General features: G+C 37.2%; 1 protein-coding gene across 40 annotated transcripts in view; it reads right to left on the bottom strand.

Annotated features, from left to right (window-relative positions):
• The window catches only part of NRXN1 (neurexin 1), a 713,001-nt gene that overhangs the window by 13,267 nt on the left and 686,680 nt on the right, over nucleotides 1–13,054 (bottom strand). For 28 of the 40 annotated variants that reach the window (XM_027696599.1, XM_027696610.1, XM_027696581.1 and 25 more), the window contains one exon: nucleotides 6,861–6,948. In XM_027696599.1, coding sequence (XP_027552400.1) covers nucleotides 6,861–6,948 — 88 coding nt within the window. The remainder of the gene's footprint in view (nucleotides 1–6,860; nucleotides 6,949–13,054) is intronic. The other 12 variants (XM_027696600.1, XM_027696611.1, XM_027696598.1 and 9 more) reach the window with 1 other exon arrangement.

A 13,054-nucleotide genomic window follows, 5' to 3' on the forward strand; every position in this document is an offset into this window, starting at 1 on the left:
CATGAAGCAAAGCTTTAGGTACTGCCATACAAATAAGAACCCCAGTATTTACACTGTGAATGTTTGCCAGCTGGGCCTAAACCATGGCACCCATTCTTATATAATTCTTATACACGTTATAGAAGTGAGAAAATCCAGCTTTAGCAAGAATACATGTGGAATGTGAATGCACCCTCAAAGTTCACACACAGAGAAAACTGTTCATCATTCACGCACCAGTGGAGAAGGTCTTGTGCAAGTTTACAGAGAGCTTTGTATGATTTATAGCAATCTGATGTCAATATTTCTAACTAGTTGTAGAGCATAGTGAGCTGCTGATATCACATTGATAGAAAACCATTGCGTTTTGGAAAAAAAGCCAGCTCGGTGGTATCCATCTATATTATTCTTTCGGACACTGTGAACGTGTGAAAATCCTAAGGACTGGCTAGAAACCTAAAGTTTACTCAGTGTTCCCATGTTTCAAAATGGCATGGCTGGCAAAGAGTGGAGATCAGCACTGGTACAATGGATCAACCATTGCCAATGGTACAACCAATGGTACAATGGTACGATGGTACAACCATCAACCAACGGATCAACCTCATTTTTTAAGATAATTTGGGAAAAAAAATCTTTTTGATCAAATTCAAATTAGAAACCCCATATTTGTAATTCACCATGACAGATGCTAAAACCTCGGCCTGTTGACAAAGAATTAGTCCACTTCACAATAAAATATTTTAGAAAAATGCAACATTTGCTTTCTTTCTGTTCCTTTGGATAGGCCTTTATGATTTATATAAAAAAAATAAGCTTAACAAGTGTTTTAACTTTATTTATAGGAAAATTAATTTATTTCTTAATCCCCTCAGTTCCTTTATGTATAGCCACAGTAAGTGCTAACATTTGGAAAGTTTGTAAATAAAGAATAACTTCCACCCTGTAGTAGCTTATGCAGAGATGTCCATGTGTATTTCAGCTAAGCATTTTAAAGTCTGATTCAAGACAGCCAAGTGATATTTCTAGCACTGGAAATGCATATAGAAAACTACAGGATAATTGGACTGAGGCACAAATATTCCCTTTATGTCTCAAGCCATAATGAACACAGTGGCCCTGTGAACTAACTGTAATTTTATTTTTCTTTGTTTCAGCTTCTTGCACAATGTATTCCATGAAGAGCATTAAATAGGGCACTCGCAGTGATGTATAAATTATAGGAGTCACTTCACCTCCTACTGCAATGTTATCTTGCTGCCAGATGCACCAGGAATACATTGCAGTAATTCGTGACAGGAAAAGAGGAGCAAAACTTCTAGTAGTGATCATAAACCACTCACAGTCTATACTTCACAGCTCTGCTTGTTAGAAAAACAGGTACCAGCTCTGGGACCAAACCTAAACCATCACAAGGTGTCTGAGAACGTACATTTCCGAGCCATCTCCATCTATTCAACACGTTATCACAGAGCAGGCGTGAACACGTGCAGGAAGCAGTTTACATGCACAGCCCCATACTGTTCTGCTCGCAGGACAAAGCCTTCCCCAGAGCACTGACTGAACTGTAGGAGTCATCTTAAGCAGTGGTTTTTTCATTCTCTTGGCTGCACTGATGCTTTGGAGATTTCTGACTGTCACCAGCAGTTTTCTGCAATGCAATGAGCATGGCCAGGATGTAGGAAAATTAAAAACATGCTCAAAGATCAGTCCATAATCATCTATCCTATTAATCTTCTTTACTTAATAATATAGGAAAATAACTGATCCCATTTCTTGCTCTGAATCAAGAATCAGGGCTAAGAAAGGTAACCAGTGCTACCAGTTGGTATAATCACTGAACTCTATCCTGACTACTCTTACTCTTTTTTACTTACAGAACTAGTACAGGACAAGATCTGATATTAATTAAACACTGTCCTGGGAAGTAGAAATCAAAAGCTGCCAGACAAATCAAGGGATGACAAAGTATTTTTTTGGTTGCAACATGTGAAGTTCCATTGTTAGAAAGACACTTGTTTGAACATGAAAAAAGCTTGTTTCTATAAGTCTCCTCTTTCACTTTGAAGGTTGTCTTCTGCTAAAACTCCTAAGACCAGGAAATGCCCTATATTCTGGCTTTAAGACTGCCAAAACCTGTATCTATCCCATTTCTGCTGAGGCTATCAGAAGTTTTCAGCCTAGTTTTGAGCTTAAACCTTTGTGGAGTCGCAAATTGGAGAAAGACTTAACTGTCATTTGCAGAAAAAGAAGTTTGTTTGTATGCCTAAAACTGTAAGACTTTTTCCCTGGTTGAGACTTCCCTGCCATTAAATTCAGTGATTTCACTTCATTTGACCCAGTTTGGACCTCTCTGCCTTTTGGAACATTTCAATAGCTACAGAAGTGGTTAGGTAATAGCTAACAAATAAAATACCAGCCCAGAGTAACTGGAACAAATAAGCTGTGTAGCACAAATGCTCACTGAAACTCAGCAGAAACCAGACATCTCTATAGAGCTCAGCAATGACTGGAACAGCAGTCTGGATTTGCGGAATGGCAAATTGTCCACCTGCAGTTTTATAAGTCTTCATGTAAAATCAGTAAATTGTTCCAGGTCCCTTTTTTTTTTGATAGGTTCCCACTAACATTTTTCATAACTTGTCTCCAAAATTAAAAGGCTTTATTATTTCTGCTATGACATGAACTTGAGGACATATAAACAATTACTTTTGTTTTGTTATTATCATCCTCAACCTTTGTGCTGTTATTAGTATTTAGAGTAGGAGAGGGGAAGGTGGAGAGACCATGAAAGCAATACATGTTGCCTTACTACACAAAACATAATGCAAACAAAATATGTTGACTAAGTTTTGCATGCTAATAAATTTGTTATGACTTCATCCAATTACGGCACATTTAGCAGTTTGTATACCACAATGAAATCTGCAATTATAATTTTTGTGACTTTATGTTCCAGACAAGATGATGGGTTTGCTGCTCAGCAGCTCCTAATCTGGTTTACATTTTTATGTCCCATACGAAATTTGTTGCAAATTGCATCTTTCCATTTATTGTTTAGAAGACAGGTGCACAGAAAGCAAAGCTGGTGGTGGCAGATCGGGACTTGTTAGCCACTACAAACTGCAACATAAACGTAGTAGAAAAGAAGCCCTATTTTATGCATAAATCTCACTAATTAGTAAAATCCACATAAGCAGCATTTTCTGTGATATATAGGCGTTCCATATTCAAACTGCTTTTTGAATAGGCTCTCATTTTTAGCTGAGAACTTTGGTTAGAAATAGGCATATTATGGGCAATCATCATGGAAATTTTCAATTACGGTTCTATCAGTAAAACTGCATGGACTTTGGCCATTCCTCGATTGTATTCTTGCTAGAAAAATGTTGACCTCAGAGCTCTGAGAGCATCATCTCTTGCCATGGAGTGGATTCCTTTGCTGACTGATCATCAGAATCCCAGACTACAGCCTCTGAAGTGAAAATATAAAAATAAAATCGCCCTAACCATCATATATTCGACTTCCTAGAATTATTTGTAAGAAAACATTATCTTCACCACCATTAGTGGGGACATTGAGGAGTAGCTGTGGAGAAGCAACTCTGGTTTGCAAAAAGGGTTAAGGGGAAAAAGCTGAACTGAACCACAAGAAGAATTTAAATGGAGGGACATATCCTTTTGTATATCCTATCCCAAATTAAAAGAAAAAAAAAATCATTAATCTCTCACTGCCAGCAATATTATCCTTCTCTCCCTTAAGTTCCAACGTATTGTTGGGAGTAGCTTAAACCCACATGGAGACTGCAGTATTACTGAGATGGAGCAGTGCCTACCCAACTATTCATGATGAAAGGCTATTCTGAACACTAAGTGACTAAGACTAGAACAGCTTACAGAGAAACAGATATACTAGAATTTAAGACTTCAGTAACCCCTTTGGTTCAGGCAGTTTCACATATGATAAAAGGACAAGGCTGATGAAGGCAAATTAACAGCTTTTAAAAGTTTGAGAGTGGGAGGATGAGTGACATTTTGATGAGAAGAATGACACATAAAAAGATCCAGACAATTGGGATTTTGCAAAACATAATTCCTGTGCCAATCCACACTTTTTAAAAAAAGCAGTAGCAGTTGGGATCCAAAAAATGAAACAGTAAAACCATTCTCAAATAAACAAAAATGAGAAGTGTAGCTGGGTGATGAATGATAAGCTAAAACAGGAAAGCTAAACACCAGGATGTAAAGCTAATGGCAATGTTTTGCTGGAAGACTAACATTCACATTCCTCACCTGAAGCATGGCTTGGACAGAAATGATAACCTGTCAGAAAGCTTTATTTCACCCCTCCCATTCCGGCACCCACCAGCTAAATGACTGTGCATGGCTCAGGACTACCAAGCACTGCAGCCCCAAATCTGAAACAACCTCAGAGAAGAATTATTCTGAAATGTCATTGGTTTCAGTGAGCTGTAAGGCTGAGAAACTACAAATACATCTTTAATACAAAAGATGCATTCTCAGAGGATTTGGGAAATTATTTAGTGCCAGGTAACCAACATATTGCTTTCAATTACCTTATAAAATAAAATAAACTCAAAGAAATTAAATGGCAATTTATCTACTGAACAGCACTGACTGAATTAACTAAGGGAAGGAAGCAACTGGCATGAATGAGCTCAGAGCCATATGAGCTACTGCAGTGACTCATACTGGACAGGACAGTCTTGTTAAACTCAAGAATTTGTAAATGAGAATGAAAGAACAGAAAAATATATCCTGGAAATTAATTCCCAGACTTAAAAAAAAAAAAAAGTATTCTTATCACAATTCCTGAATATCTTGATCATGATGTCTGGGACTTCTGCAAGTGAAATGTCTTCCTGAGAGATAGAACACTGTCTAAGGTGAGTGTACCCACTGCTGCTCAGTTTTAAGAATGATCATTCCATCTCATGGCATTTTGAAAATTACTCTGAAATCTGTTTACTGGAAAGCAAAAGAAACCAATCCCAAAGCATTGTCATCAAATCTATAAATATATTCGTTCCTGGAAGAGCTCAGATGCCAACCCACAGGTCCATCAGACACTGAGACAAGTCATAAATATCTCTGCCTTTACTTCAGTTTAAGTGAATAATTCTTGCATGTGAGCATCAGGCTATGTGACTTGAAAAAGGAACCACACATTTACATTTGAAGCAAAATTTCATCTGTCTTAAGGCTATGTAGACTGCCCCAGATTTTGGTGTTGCACTAAGATGGCTCTTAGTCACGATTTTGCATTAATATACTATTTGTGAGTTAAATTGATTTCTACTTGAATTGAGTATGTTACTGAACAACAAATAGATCTTAATTTTTCTACCATTAAGTGTTATAGCAATTATCAAAGATTACCAAATTATCTAAAACAACTAATGTGCTACTAAATAGCACAGAATTCAAGGAAATAAGAAAAACTGAGATATATCTTTATGGTACCACGAGCTGTTCACTCAGGAAATGTAAAAGCTAAACTAAGCCAACAAAGAAAGCAGGAATAATCCATTGGACTATCTGGGATTTTTTTAAAGGTTACAGGGTAACATAACTCTTCAGACTGATATTAGGAAGTTTTGCAGTCCTTTCATCTCCATGATAAATGTTCGGATTTTTTAAGAAGGTATGTAGTGTTTAATTGACCATAACTGAATATAATTGAACCTTCTGGAACAGGTTGCCCACAAAAGTTATGAATGTCCCATCCTTGGAAGTGTTCAAGGCCAGATTGGATGGGGTTTTGAGCAACCTGATTTAGTGGAAGGTGTCCCTGCCCATGGCAGGGGGGTTGGAAATAGATGACAATTAAAGGACCCTTCCACCCCAAACCATTCCATTATATCACAGAGAAAGATCTCCGCTATTCAGTGGGAGTAAGAAAGACATGGCCAAAACACCACAGTTTTTCTTCCATGGAAAATACTAGAATGCCAAAATATTTTGTTTCTAATCAGAACTAACACATACACTCTGAATAGTTTTGGCCTGGAAAAAAGCCATAAAACAATTTGAAATTTGAGACTGTTGTATTCTATGTCTTCAGGTTTTATCTACCTACACAGTATTTCATACCACAAACAGTAATTCAACATGAACTCAACTCTACCTTCCAGTACTTAAAGGGAGCCTATAAGAAGGATGTAGAGAGACTTTTCACAAGAGCATGTAGTGATAGGACAAGAGGGAATGGATTCAAACTGAAAGAAAGTAGGTTTAGATTAGATATTAGGAAAAAAATTCTTTACTGTGATGGTGGTGAGGCCCTGGAACAGGTTGTCCAGAGAAGTTATGGATTGCCCATAACTTCCCCCAAATTCCTCTGGAAGTGTTTAAGGCCAGGTTAGATAGAGCTCTGAGCAACCTATTCTAGTAAAAAGGTGTCCCTGTCCACGGCATGGCAGTTGGAACTAGATAATCTTTAAGGTCCCTTCCAACCCAGGCCATTCTATGATTCTATGACATAACATAATATTTTAAATATGGTACTTTTATCTCATTTGGGGAAATGCTTAAAGCACAAACAATTGCACCATCTCTAAGTGAAGTTGTACCCTCTTTATCACTACAACATAGTTGCAGGAACCCTAGAATGCCCTTCCCAATTCATCCTCAGGTCCTTAGTCAAGGCATAACCTTGCTCAGATCATGACTTATTAGTGTGCTCCCATCTGTTCTCTTTGAGAAATGGTTAGGAAACTCTCCCTCTCTGCCTTATGTAGAAAGACCCCAATTCACCCTCTCCTTGCTGTGTAAGAAAGGACTGTCCTGCTAGATGGGACTCTGGGGGACCGGAGCATGCAAATATGAAATAAAAGAAAGTAATAAAAAAGTTGACTAACCTAACCCACCTGAGCTCGGCTCACAGGGATCGATGTCCTCATCATCGCTAGGACATTCAGCCGAGGCCACCAGGATGTCATCTGTAGTCTGCAAAGAAAACAAATGTCAAATAGATATACTTGAATTGACTGAACATGTTGTAACGCTCTTGCTTGGATTATGCAAGGCCCAGAGCATTCCAGAATTAATGTGTAATGGCACAGTGACACTCTCCAGCTCTGTATTAATGGAACTTTGCTTTTCAATTTGCACTTGTCAGTTTTTAGAATTGTGTTAGATATCCAGTGTAGGCACTTAAATGTTTTCATATTTTTTTGTAATAGGAACAGAAAGTAGAAGGACAAATACGTATATTGGGGCTGCTGGTCTTCCCTCTTTATCTCCAGAATCTCTACTGTGATATTACTGAAAACACTGAGGGCATTACAAAACAAGTCAAAATAATGAACTGCCTGCAGCTGTTAAAACTATTACAAATGTAGTGATGCTTTCTCCATTAATTGCACTTCCTTTCTCAGACGTAGAGCCAAAAAAAAGGAAAAGAAGAAAACATGTCTCTTACTGAGTTGAAAACTATTTAATGGGAAGAAAGTCAAGGAAAGAAAACAATAATAAATGTATACAGTGTAAAAATTATAACGTTATTTTCTTAAATAAGTGAGAATATCTTCTTTTCTTAAATAAGTGAAGTATTGCCCAAATGCTATGTTTAGGTCCAAGGGGTCCTAGGAACATCAGCCCAAAATGCATTTGGATAGTTCCTTGCATAAGGAAATCAAATAAATCAAGACAAAGGAGACACAGCAGGGGATGTGTGATACAACCCGCCATAAATAAAAGAAACCATGGAATTCCTATCTACTGCTTCTTACAGTGCAAGAACAAGGAGATACTCAATGAAACACTGAGGCAATCAATCTGAACCTGAAAAAATGAAATACCTTTTCAAGCCACCTCTGGAACAGTCATTGGGAAATGCAATAAGAATATCCAGAGTTATTCAAGGAAATAATACTAGGGAAATATAAACTGTCAGGCACCTGGTTGTTTCTCAAGACATCACTAATGAGGTTAGGAAGAAGCTTTTCCTATGGGCAAGACATTTCATAACTGTCCATTTCAAGTTCCTGTTCACCTCACCGAAGGAAACACATGAAGAGAATAAAATACTACATCACATTGAAACAAGAGGCTAAGGACATAGCAGGCAAAAAGCCATTCTTGGATTCCTGTGTGACATACATACCAACGAGGAGATACAGCCCATTTCACTGAATGTGAAGTTTTTATTCTTTATCTCTCCCTGAGTATAGAGGAGGGACATAAAACATATGAAAGTTTTCCTTCATCAATTTAAATATGAACATGTAAAAAATTTATTTCTGTGCAGGAGGGCCAAAGGCTAACCAATGTTGTTTATCATTATTATTCTAACTGGAGTTTTAAAGCAAAGCATATTACAGTAATAGGCTTTACTTTGTCATGCTTCAAGAATATTAATGAATATACGCTCTCAGCACTTCTGTGAAGTAGGAAAGTGATACAGGAATACATTCATTAATATGTGAGACATAACAAAGAAAAGCCTATTATAATAGTAATATATTTTAGAGGCAGAAGACTGGGACATAAGAGAATGAAGTAACTTGCTGAAGGTAACCAAAAAAGGCCATAGACAACAGCTACATTTAGATGCCATAATCACAAAAATTATCTTTCCTTATAGCTGAGAAAATTTGTAGCTGGGGGAAACAACTCTGTAAATCTGTACTGCTGCCAAAATTAGCTGGCAGATTTGCAGAATTTGAAAAGACATGCAAAAAGCATTCTAGTTGTCCATTCTTTCTACCATGTAGAAAAACAAAGTTATAAGAAAAACCAGCTGCAAACATCCTCTTGAATTTCTAACATCCATTTCTTTTCCCCAGATTACAACCATTTAAGATTGAAAACCAATATCATAGTCTCCTTGTGGAAAAGTACTTATGTTTTTCTTTAGAATCACAGGTAAGTATAAAGAAAAAAATAACCGAGTAACCAGTAAAGCCTGCACATAAAAGAATATGTGAACCCCACAACTATTAAGTATAGAAAAGTACTAATAAGTACATAAAGTATCATGCATCTCCCAAACAGTTTCATTTTGGTCAGTGAAGCCACAGTGTCATATTTTTCCTTCTATCCACAACACTGCAGAAGATTATACTTTTATGATCTGCAGCCAGAATTCTGAACATTTACCAGTCGATCACTGAGGAACTCTACACAAATACCATTAAGCAGAGAGGATCACATGCATACACAATAGTCACAGCAAGAAATGATGGCCTGTGAGACCTACTGGTCTAACTGGAACTTTGTTTAAGGGTGCTCTGGTGCATGCATGGTTGAGTCACCCTTGTAACTTGAGTGACCTGAAAAGAAATGATCAGACAGATTTATAGAATTATTGCAGTGTCTCTGATTATTCTTGATATAGGATAGCATGGTAAGACTTCAAGTAACTCTACTTTTTTTGCACGGTTTGCAGTACATTCAAAATGCTGGAAATTCAAAATTACTGGAAAAATAATACACTTTAAGTATCTTAATGTCTGAGATACTCATAAGAGAGTGTCAAAACTGTCTTTATAAAGTGACACTAATTCCAATCTACAGAAAGAGTATTCATACTTCTACAAGAAGAAAGGGATGTTCTTGAATGATAAAAGTGCATGTATATTATGGGTACAGAAATGAATAGCACCTTAAATAAATGTGAATATAGCACATCAAGAAAGACCTCATTAATGTCTCAGAATCTTAAAGGAAGTAATGTATGTTTCAAAGTCAATACCTGGTATAAAACTAATTTTCTTGCAAGCAATAAATCAAATATCAGTAGTTGAATAAGAAGTGAAGTGATAAGATGATCTGAAAAGTGTTTTTCTTCAGAAAAATATGTCAGGAAGAATTTCAGTTTAAGTGTCAGTTAACAGATGTGTCACAACTTCCCCCTATTCTCCCCTTTCCCCAAACCCAAATACCTTTTTGTTGCGACTCTTAAATATTTTTAACAGAAAAAAAAAGGTAAAGGAGCTGTGAAAGGCAAGTGAGATGGCAGTGATGAAACTACAAATGAAAGCCGTTGGTCTGGTTAACGAAATTTAAAATGGGATTTAGAATTAGCTAAAACACTAGAGAATATAAAGAATATATAAATTAAATACTGTGGGCCAGCTGCTAGAGTTGTGTCTCCATAAGAGCTTTGACTGACAGGAATTTACCTGAAGAGAGAAAAGGATTTAGACCTAAGGATGTCAGACAGCCACAGGGTGCAGATCAATAATGCAAGACAGAGTAATATGTTTTACTTACCGCACATTATCTTTTCCTCATGCTTTTTAATTTGGATGGGAAGATTTAAAACAAATCAGTTCTCCTAAGTGAATTGCCATTGTTGCTAGCACTATGGCTAATTTACAGGACACTGCTTCAAGCATTCTCATTAATCAAGGATTTAAAAGTCAGTGGAAAATCCCTTATTTACAGTGAGTGCCTAATAGGATAACATCCAACTGGTATCATCATAATACACGATCGGATTAGAATGTCTCTTGGGCAAGTTGTTCAAATTCATTTAAGAAGTGATACTCCAGTTGTAAGAGATTAAAAAAAATATTAAAATAGCAGGTGTACAACCTGAAAGGCCAGGCACAATTTCTTTTGATTGCATCTTCTTTTCTTTGTGTATTTTCAAAGATTTTTCAGATTCGATTGCAGATATGGCTGAACGATTTAAAATGCAGTCTACTGTAAAATGTGGATTCTTAAAAAGTTGGACATCTGTACACATTTCAGAAAAAGGATGACAGAAAAAGCTTAAAATTAGCATGCCAATATAAAAAAAATGGACACAAAAATTCCATATTTAGTAAAAGTAGAAGTCACTGCATAATGTTGGTTCTGACAACTATTCAGGGGCGTGGACCCTGCAGGAATAGGTCTTGCTTACATCAGCCAGGTCTGCTTGCAAAAATAAAGAATTTGGGACTTGTCTTTCAGCCAAGAGACAGTTTAAAATATCACCAATCTGCCACCTTGCCTGAGGAAGGAAATGGTGACTATTTCAAGAAAGCTCCTGGCCAGATGAAAAAATGATGCTGTAGTCATGGCTTAAATACAGTGACAGTCTGTAGCTTTGGATAAATATCAAGCTGTCTCAGAGGTTACAACCATAGGTTCAAAACTAGTATGAGGAAATATGGTTGTGCCCTTCTAATAATGCTCTTTGAATGCTATGTCATTAAAAGAAATAACTGCAAATGAATAAACAATACAGGAAAGGAATTTTTTATTATTGTTCATTTTTTGCATGACTGGCCATCATACATACCACCTTATTCAGTTTTCATGTATGAAGTCTGCTATACCTGAGGGTACGAGAGAAATATGATCTAAAAATTAAATCACCAATCTGAGCTGTGCATTCATTAACAGTATAATGGATCCTGCATATTTCCTCTTGTAGTATTCCACCAGCTCTCCTTTAAATCATAACACCCCACAGCTACTCTGAATATAGTTTATTCCTTTCTTGTTCAATAATATACCTTATCTCACGAGAACCACAAGTAAATCCAAATTACACAATAGTTAAAAACTAGCAGTCATAAATTATTATATGAATTACAACCAGTACAACTGCTTGTGACTACTGTTTAAATTATATTAGATGAGAACTTCAACTGTGTAATTCAGAATTACTCTTATTTCTTTGTACAGCTTTGGCGCTGAACGATACCAGAGGCAGGCGACATTGTGCTTGGTGCTAAAGGCAGCTGGAAGGCAAGGGCTCTGCTCTGAGGAGCTTATGATTTGGTTTTGAACTAGATGCAACAAATGAGTGTGAGTGAGAGCAGAGGATGAGAAGGGTCAGGTGAGGATGCCACTGATAGGCGCTAGTGGTTATGCAGGCTCTGATCTAGCACATTTTCAAAAACTATGTTTCCATACAGCAGGAAGGAAGGTCAGGAAGAAAGCAGGCAGAGGAAAGCCAGGCAGGAGCCTGTGGCCGGCCAAAGAGAACAGATGGTGCCTGGAGAGCACTGCTGAGGCTGGAAGCCCATCTGAGGAAACTTGGTGTGTTTAGAACTGTCTGGTGAGTGCAGAGATGAAGACAGCCAGGGTGACGTGGGAAGAGGTAGACAGCACCAACACCTGATGGTTAAGTTATGGGAGGATGGAGCCACGTTGTGTTGACAGGAGAAGTAACAAAGAAAGTGAGAAATTAATGGTAAGGTCATGGGAACAAAGGGGACAAGGCAGTAAAAGGGGAGAGCCAGGATCCGAGGGAGTTGATATCAAGAGACTTGTTTATGTGAAGATTAAGAGGAAAGAATTCAATGACTATTAGCAAATGGCTGTCTGAAAACGTACTTTAGGATGTAGGACTAGGAAATTAAACCTCTAATTCTCCTTTTCCCCTTTTCTGTAACGCTTAGTTATCACATCTGCTTAAATTATGTCATTTTTCCTCCTGAAAACAAAGCTCATTCAAATACTTGCAATTAAGTTCAGAGAGAATCAGCTACAACTGATATTTAAACATAGAAATCTGCTTCAGCTTAGCAGAAGTGTACACAGCTAGAGTCATGGTATAAACAAAGGTTTTGAAAACCCAAAAGATATACACTACTGTCTTCTTCACTAGCTGTGGCAAACTTCCCTTGAAAAATATGGTTCAAGTAAAGTTTACAGAAAGGAGCTGGGAGCAGTCATTTTGTACTTTTGCACTGGACACATTATCTTCTGAGGCAGTGAAGGACTTTCCCAAAAACTAATCCCTTGAATATATTCCTTTTCCCCCCTCTTTTTCCTTTAAAGGGAGGAATAAAGTAACCTAAACCAGTGGGAACACTGGCAGAAACCAACAGGGCATGAAAAATCACTAAAGACTTCATGTGGAAAAAATCAAATTTCAATTTTTGGCATGGTATTAACAGCACAATTTTCAAGTAATTTGAATTTAATTTTCAGTGTATGAAGCAGATCTCAATGACTGGTTATTAAGACAGTTGTAGAAAGAAACTTGAATATGTCACATTAATCAGGTGTACTCCTCAGCTAGCTTTGCTCTGGTGTTAATTATCTCCCATTGCGTGAGGCAGTTTGCCGAGGAAGATGCAATAGTGATTTAACAGTAATATCAGCT

Source organism: Neopelma chrysocephalum, unplaced genomic scaffold, assembly GCF_003984885.1.
Source record: "Neopelma chrysocephalum unplaced genomic scaffold, ASM398488v2 Primary Assembly neopelma1_108, whole genome shotgun sequence".
Lineage (NCBI taxonomy): Eukaryota > Metazoa > Chordata > Aves > Passeriformes > Pipridae > Neopelma > Neopelma chrysocephalum.